At 44.4% G+C, this 8,317-nt stretch overlaps 1 protein-coding gene across 1 annotated transcript; it reads right to left on the bottom strand.

Moving 5' to 3' along the window:
* Positions 1–468: 468 nt before the first annotated feature.
* On the bottom strand, positions 469–1,842 carry CHCHD1 (coiled-coil-helix-coiled-coil-helix domain containing 1). Its single transcript, XM_032256428.1, has 3 exons — positions 1,644–1,842; positions 1,400–1,518; positions 469–762 (listed from the first exon to the last, which is right to left on the bottom strand). The coding sequence occupies exons 1-3, from the start codon at positions 1,765–1,767 to the stop codon at positions 649–651; spliced, it is 357 nt and encodes a 118-aa protein (XP_032112319.1). The 5' UTR covers positions 1,768–1,842; the 3' UTR covers positions 469–648.
* Between the last annotated feature and the right edge of the window lie 6,475 nt (positions 1,843–8,317).

Raw genomic sequence — 8,317 nt, 5'->3', positions numbered from 1 at the left:
TTTTTGTATTTTTAGTAGAGACGGGGTTTCACCGTGTTGACCAGGATGGTCTCGATCTCTTGACCTCGTGATCCACCCGCCTCGGCCTCCCAAAGTGCTGGGATTACAGGCTTGAGCCACCGCGCCCGGCAGAAAAAAAAAAAACAAAACTTTTTTTAACTGCATGGGTCAAATAAAGCACATCTGCAGAACCTCTAGGTCACCAGTTTGTTAACTTGATTATTCAGAGAGCAACTTGCAGGGGCTGTGCACAAAATAGGCAATCACTAAGTATTTACAGATGATAGCAAACTTCAATTTCCTTATTGTGTCCAAAGGCAAGGGCACTAAATGGTGTGTAAAAGACTTCAAATGCAGGGAAAGATAAGACAAAAGTAGGGCAAATCACGAAGGAAAGAACTTCCTGGGTCTAGGGGAGGAAACGGTTCAAGCATGGAGGGAGTACCTAATTCAAGACAAAAGGCCAAGTTCTCTTCAGAGGATTTTATTTCAAGATAAATCATAACTTCTACCCATACTATGATTCCAAAGGGTGAAAGAAGTGTTTTGCCTCTTCTACCCTCCAAAGCAGCATGGCAATGCCAACATCTCTAAAATGCCTCTGTTGTCAGAAGCTATAGTTCAGTCATTGAAAATGCTTCTCCATTTTCAGCTGAGGTAAGGTTTGTTAGGAAACCTCTGCAACAACTTATTCAATTTCTTTGGAGGTAAACCCCCAGACTCTCCCAGGGTTTGCTGTATTGATCTCATCTTTCGGGCTTCCTGAAAGCACAGAACAAATACAAGAATGACAGCTCTAAAGTTTGTCTAGTCCCGATTTTTAAGACCTGACCCCAAAAAAATCAATCAATCAATCAAGTTTGTCCTGACCTAGGCCCATAGTTCTCACAACGCCCTAATGCACATGAAGATGTTAACTAGCCTGGAGAAATCTATGTCAGCCGCTTTTCAACAAAAAGGCGTTGGGACCTACAAATGAGACTATGTTCAGAAGCTACTATCTCAGCTACCAATTAAGCCTAGGCTGGAAACCAAACAATTGTCATTATTTAGTTTTAGTCTCTTTAGTTCTATTTCAGACAATAATGTCTACTTGAGCAGCAATTTAAATTTTTCAAAATGGTTTTCCCATTCATTACTTCATCTGACACTCACGACATTCTGTAAGGTGGGTATTAGTATTAACCTCGTTTTACGTGCAGTAACCCTAAAGTTCACAGCAATGAATAAATCCGTCTAGATCACACAGCCTTCAAAACCGTAACCTTTCCCACTTTGGCGTGAGTGATATATCTCCCAAATGAATGAAAGGGCCTTTCCTAGCAAAAGGCAGGGAGAATCATTATTTGTATCTCCCCCATTCTTTTCCTGAGAAAGGACACCAGGAAACATCCGTCACCTGAGCCCTCGCGGCACAATCGAGGAAGCCCTGGATCTCTTTTCTGCACGCATCGTCGCGGAATTCATTCTGCTTCCAGCAAGCCATCATCACCGACATCTCCGTGATACAAGTCGCCTCTGGAGGGGCAGATCCGGGGGACCTTCAATCACATGAAGTCCCTTACCTTCCAGCCCTCCTACCCACCCGCCCCTGCTCACGCTCCGGCTTCTGCTGCGCCGCCCTCCTGGCTCTGACTGCTCACCGCCCTTCTCCCGGCGCTGCTCCCCAACGCGGTTAGCTAGAATGAGGGGTTTATTGGGCTTCAGTACAGGCTTCCGCGAGTTCCAAGGCCGAGCCAGGCGGCCCCGCAGGCTGGGAGTAGCCATCGCGCACGGAGCTCCCGGCAGGCTTTGCGGTTCCGTGCGTGACCTCGCGTGACCCCGCGTGACCCCTACGGGCTCGACGAATCTGCGCGGAGCTCGGGGAAGGCGCGGTGGCTTGCAGACGGCCACCTCTTTTTGTTGGTCGGGGCTGCTGCGATGCTGGGTTCGAACAGCGGCGGGTTGGTACTCGTCAGCAGATTAGGAGGAGACTCTTTGGGTTCGTACGCCGACTGAGGCTTCCCCATGATGGGCTCCAGGCCCTGAAGCCTGGGGGCAGTACTGGGCCAGGGATTTGCAGGAAAGGGCCCTGGTAAGTGGACACTTCTGGTGGTAGCCGACGTGGTCTAGGGATGATTGGCATAGGGCGGGGTTGCGGGGGGCGGGGGGGGCAGTCAAATTTGAGACTAAGATGTTAGGTTGGGAAAGATTTTTGTTTTAATAAACCTGCAAGAACTGTTGTTTTTCACTACTTTTAGGACCACTCCAAAGCCGCAAGGAAAAATTACTTATTTCATTTTATAACAACTGCTACTAATGCTATTAGATACGGTTTGCTCATTTGTAGCAATCTCAGTTGGTAGGATGAAGCTTAAACACTTTGGAATTCATCGTCTTTTTTTTTAGTCCTTTCGCCAGTCTTACGGACTTGGACCTTCAGTTGTGCTGCTTCGCCAGACGTTTTTTTGAGATAGGGTCTCTCTTTGTTGCCCAGAATGGAGTGCAGGGCACGTTCATAGCTCACTGCAGCTTCAAACTCCTGAACTCAAGATCCTCCCGCCTCTGCCTCCTGAGTAGCTGGAGACCACAAGTGCAAGGCACGACGCCCAGGTAATTTCCTTATTTTTTGTAGAGACGGGGTTTTGCCATGTTGCCCAGGCTGGTCTCGAACTTCTGGGCTCAAGCGGTCCTCCTGCCTCGCCCTCACAGAGTGCTTTACATTCATGAGCCTCTGCACCTGGCCAGACGTGATTCTCAAGTGACTTCCGGCTATTTACACAACTCATTCCAAAGATGTGCAGCATATTCTCAAAGCATTTCCAAATAAGTTCCAAGAAATGTTTTTGGTAATGTAATCATAAACAAGCCTATAGCTAATAAGATGACTACTTTGGAGGAGCAACATTTATTTGGATTTGTAAATTCAGTGTGTTAAAAATCACTTATTACAGATGTTTAGAATCTTCTCACTGATATCTGCATGGCTGGTTTTCTTTCCTTAAGTCTCAGTTCATGTCACAGAGGGCTTCCCTGACTTCTCACACTCTACCACCATCAACTTGTTTTCTTCATAGCACCTATCACAGTCTGAATTGTCTTACTGTTTATGGCCTTACCTATCCCTAAAACTCATTTAAAAATGTAAGCATGAAAGAAGGAACTTTGTCTATCTTGTTCATTGCTGAATCCACAGTGCCTAGAATAGTGCCAATAATACTTGTTAAATGAACAAGTGTTATTTATTTATTTGTTTATTTTTGGAGATGGGGTCTTGCTGTCACCTAGGTTGGAGTGATTAGCTCACTGCAGCTTTGGCCTTGCTCTGGTGATCTTCCTGCTTCAGCTGCTGGAGTAGCTGTTACCACAGGCTCACACCACCAAACCCGCCTAAGTTTTTCTTTTTTGTGTGTGGAGATGGAGTCTCTGTATGTTGCCCAGGCTGCTTTTGAACTTCTGGGCTCAAATGAGTTTCCTACCTTGGCTTCCCCACGTGCTGGGATTTATAGGCGTGAGCCACCACACCCGACCTAAAACTTTTCACAAATCTCCAACTTTATTTCACTCACCCCCCCAAGGAAATAACCAAGAAGACATTTAACAAGAAGCAGTTTATTATACAAAATGAAACCTGAGATAATAGAAAGTAACAACACTTGCAGTAATAAAGGAATCAGCCTTGTACTCCACCTCCACCCTCCAGCAGTATAATTAAAACAGATTCCTATCAGACACTTCTAACACCCATAATGCCAACCTGCAGTGAGTATACCCCAAATCAGAAAATTCATGTTGCTTGCTTTCTCCATAGGGAAAGTGAAGCTTTCAGTTAATAAGTATCATGTGGCTATTCCTGGTTCTACTTTCTTTTGTGGACATGTAACACCTGGTTTACACTGCTCTTTTGTGAGTACTTATATGGTGATAGGAATAAAGGAGAAGGTCTGGGAAGCACCAAGCACAAAGCAGGACTGAGTCTCCAGCAACAGTTATTCAAAAACTGCTGCCACTTTATATGTAAAAGTACCAAAGGAATGCCAGTGTAAGCTTGTGTAATTAGACAGGAGAGGTAAGGATAATCCTACACCTTGCTTAACCATCACTTAACCTTTTTACTGCACAAAATGAAATTAGGTCCTAACCTAGGTCTATACTTGTGTAATACATATTATGCACTGTAAATCAGCATCTGCATTTAGATAGATTGCAAGCTTAGAAATCAGTTCTGCCGGGCACGGTGGCTCAAACCTGTAATCCCAGCACTTTGGGAGGCCGAGGCGGGTGGATCACGAGGTCAAGAGATCGAGACCATCCTGGTCAACATGGTGAAACCCCGTCTCTACTAAAAATACAAAAAATTAGCTGGGCATGGTGGTGCGTGCCTGTAATCCTAGCTACTCAGGAAGTTGAGGCAGGAGAATTGCCTGAACCCAGGAGGCGGAGGTTGCGGTGAGCCGAGATCGTGCCATTGCACTCCAGCCTGGGTAACAAGAGCGAAACTCTGTCTCAAAAAAAAAAAAAAAAAAAAAAAATCAGTTCTGCATTTGACTTGTCAGTGCCTACTATATAAAATTTTAACATTTTTTTTTTTTAAGACCGGCATCTCACTACATTGCCCAGTGGCTACTCACAGGCACACTCACAGCATATTACAGCCTCAAACTCTCGGGCTCAAGCAATCTTCCTGCCTCAGCCTTCTGAAGATATATTTTTGAAGGCATTTTGTTTTGTTCTGTTTTGTTTGAGACAGGGACTCACTCTGTCACCCAGGCCGCAGTGCAGTGGCAATCCTCCCACTTCAGCCTTCCAATTACCTGGATCTACAGGCACACACACCATGCCCAGCTAATTTTTTTGTTTTTTGTAGAGATGCGGTTTTGCCATGTTGCCCAAGCTGGTCTTAAATCCCTGGGCTCAAGTGATCCTCCCACCTTGGCCTCCCAAAATGCTGGGATCGCAGGCATGAACCACTGCACCTAGCCTGAAGGTCTGCCTTCCCTCTTGTTCTTTTCTGCAAAAGGTCAAACAGGATAAGCAAACTTTCCATAATTTATGAAGACCATCTTTTATTAAAGGATTAAATGATCCAGTCTAGTGCCTTTGGTGATAAAAGAAAAAAAAAAGGATTAAATGAGAAAAGAAGAACTTTGGTAATGAAATTCAGCCTAATTACAACTTTTCTTGGCCACATCCTTAGATGTCAGTATATTAAATGTGGACCCTAGTTGTTGAAGCATCTAATGTAGTATCTACCTATATAGATAGATGTGTAGATGTAGGTATAGATATATATTGATAAGCTATGGAACTTCTCTTGTGATAACTCATTAATACATTACAACTAGAGTAGCTGTAAGGTCCAAGGTATTCTTTCCTGTTCCACTGCCCCAGAAAGAACTAATGGTCTCCCTGCTCATTAGACTGTATGTTCAAACCACAGCAATAGAAGGGTTTGACTGCATCCCCAAATCTGACTAAGCTTTTTATTTAGCCAGCCACTTGTGGCTTAAATCTCTTGCCTTTCTCTCTCCTGGATTACATCCTTCTGGATTCTCTCAGTCAGTGTGAGAGGCGCTTTCCTTCCCTAATTTTCCCCCTCTGGGAACCCTTTTCACTCAGTGTGAAATTGCCTTTTCTTTCTCCTCACTCAGTGTGAGAGTGAGCTGTTTCCCCTTCTTTTTTCTTTCTCTGCCTAAATAAATCACTTTCTGCCAAGAAAAAAAAAAAAAAAGTCTCAGGCTAGGCACGGTGTAATCCCAGCACTTTGGGAGGCCGAGGTGAGTGGATCACTTTAGGTCAGGAGTTTGAGACCAGCCTGGCCAATATGGCAAAACCCCATCTCTACTAAAAAAAAAAATAAATAAATAATTAGCCAGGCCTTGGTGGCATGCACCTGTAAAGCCACTCTGGGGGCTGAAACACAAGAATCGCTTGAACTGTGCAGGCAGAGGCTGCAGTGAGCCCAGATCGCACCATTGCACTCCAGCATGGGTGACAGAGTGAGGCTCTGACTCAAAAAAGGGGAGGGGGACAGGGGCCAGGCGCAGCAGTCCATGCTTATAATCCCAGCACTCTGGGAGGTCGAGGCAGGTGGATCACCTGAGGTCAGGAGTGTGAGACCAGCCTGGCCAACATGGTGAAATCTCTACTAAAAATATAAAAATTAGCTAGGCATGGTGGTGGGTGCCTGTAATCCCAGCTACTCAGGAGGCTGAGGCAGGAGAATTGCTTGAACCTGGGAGGCAGAGGTCACAGTGAGCCAAGATCACGCCATTGCACTCCAGCCTGGGCGACAAGAGTGAAACTCCGTCTCTAAAAAAGGGTCGGGCGTGGTGGCTCACGCCTTTAATCCCAGCACTTTGGGAGGCCAAGGTGAGTGAATCACGAGGTCAGGATCGAGACCATCCTGGCTAACAAGGTGAACCCCTGTCTCTATTAAAATTACAAAAAATTAGCCAGGCACAGCTACTCAGGAGGCTGAGGCAGGAGAATCGCTTGAACCCGGAAGGCAGAGGTCGCAGTAAGCCAAGATTGCACCACTGCACTCCAGCCTGCCAGCATGGGTGACAGTGAGACTCTGTCTCAAAAAAAAAAGTCATATGGAAGTGCATCAGTAATCCACTTTATGCACGGTATGTATTGCTTTATGCACTGTGAATGAATCTGGACTATTCTTGCACTTAAAGTGAAAAGTGCTACAGATTATGAAATAATCACTAAAACATACTGCTACACTGTTTCTGTAACTGCAGAAGATGGAACTTTGTAGCACATAAAAACAACAAAATAGAGGGAACAGTTCATTAGGCAAACAGAAAAGAATTAGGACGCACAAAAACTGGTACTTTTTTTCCTGGTTTTTTCTTTTTTTTGGTCAACCTACTAAATGAAAAATTTGCACTTTGACTCATAGTAGCCTATTTTAACATTTCAAAGTCACTTAAAGGAAAATATGACTTTTTCTGCCATAATTCCCAGTATTAGTCTCCATCTTTGGTCAAAAAAGGGGACAGGGCAATACATTAAATTGACAAGGCATATAATAGCCACTGAATCTTTCTGTTCATGAGAAGGAATTCCAGATATACCATAAATAGGATGCAAACCAGCAGTAAGAATGATGGCAAGGTTTCTGTATTTCAGAAATTGTGGGAAAGGGCCTTAAACCAGGAAAGACAAGTCCATTTAAAAATATATATTTATTTTAAGACTGTCTTGCCCTGTCACTGAGGCTGGAGTACAGTGGTATGATCATAGCTCACTGCAGACTTAAATTCCTGGGCTCAAGTAATCCTCCTGCCTCAACCTCCCAAGTAGCTACAGCTACAGGTGTGCACAACCGTGTCCTGCTAATTCTTTTATGTTTTGTAGAGACAGGGTTTTGCTATGTTGCCCAGGATGGTCTCAAACTCCTGGCTTCAAGCAGTCATCCCTCCTTGGCCTCTCCAAGTGCTGGGATTACAGGCATAAGCCACTACACCTGGCCAGAAAAAGCCTTTAAAAAAAAAAATTAGGGCTGGGTGAGGTAAATGATACCTGTAAACCCAGCACTCTGGGAGGCCAAGGTAGATGGATTGCTTGATCCAGGAGTTGGAGACCAACCTGGGCAACATGGCAAAACCTCATCTCTACAAAAAATATGAAAAGATAAAGTAAAATAAAAGTTTGACATGAAAGCAAAGTACATAATATAAAAAATGCAATCCCGGAAAACCAGAATACTATCCACCAGAAGTTTTGCTTCTCCACTGACATAACAATTTATAAAGCAGACGAGGAAAAAAGATTATTGGGAAAAGTACTTAATAATGAGGAGTTTGGGGAACAGAATAGAAGTTATGAGTCGTAACCTGACCCATCTTACTTCACTGGTAGTCATATACAATTGAAAGGCTGAAACAACAAACAAAACAACAACAACAAAATATATATATATATATATATATATATATATATATATATATATATAAAAGAAAGGATAAAACAGAGAAGTGAGTCCTTTAAAACCTCTGTTGGGGCTGAGCGCGGTGGCTTACGCCTGTAATCCCAGCACTTTGGGAGGCGGAGGCAGGTGGATCACGAGGTCAGGAGCTCGAGAACAGCCTGACCAACATGGTGAAAGCCTGTCTCTACTAAAAATACAAAAATTAGCCAGGTGTGATGAAGCGCGCCTGTAATCTCAAACTATTCAGGAGGCTGAAGCAGGAGAATTGCTTGAACCCGGGAGGCGGAGAGTGCACTGAACCAAGATCACACCACTGCACACCAACCCGGGGGGATAGAACGAGACTCCCATCTGAAAACAAAACAAAACAAACCAACTCTGTTGGACCAGCAC

Source organism: Sapajus apella, unplaced genomic scaffold (assembly GCF_009761245.1).
Source record: "Sapajus apella isolate SASKATOON/1434 unplaced genomic scaffold, GSC_monkey_1.0 scaffold94, whole genome shotgun sequence".
Lineage (NCBI taxonomy): Eukaryota > Metazoa > Chordata > Mammalia > Primates > Cebidae > Sapajus > Sapajus apella.
Note: the sequence above shows the minus strand (reverse complement) of the source record. Positions and strands in the feature narration are given on the sequence as shown.

What these genes read in the sequence shown, in the direction of transcription:
- CHCHD1 (XM_032256428.1), bottom strand. Translation starts at nt 1,767, where the DNA reads ATGGCTACTCCCAGCCTGCGGGGCCGCCTGGCTCGGCCTTGGAACTCG. An exon ending in GCAGCGCCGGGAGAAGGGCG is followed by an intron (nt 1,519 to 1,643) that starts GTGAGCAGTCAG and finishes CTGCCCCTCCAG; the next exon opens with AGGCGACTTGTATCACGGAG. An exon ending in ATTGTGCCGCGAGGGCTCAG is followed by an intron (nt 763 to 1,399) that starts GTGACGGATGTT and finishes CTGTGCTTTCAG; the next exon opens with GAAGCCCGAAAGATGAGATC.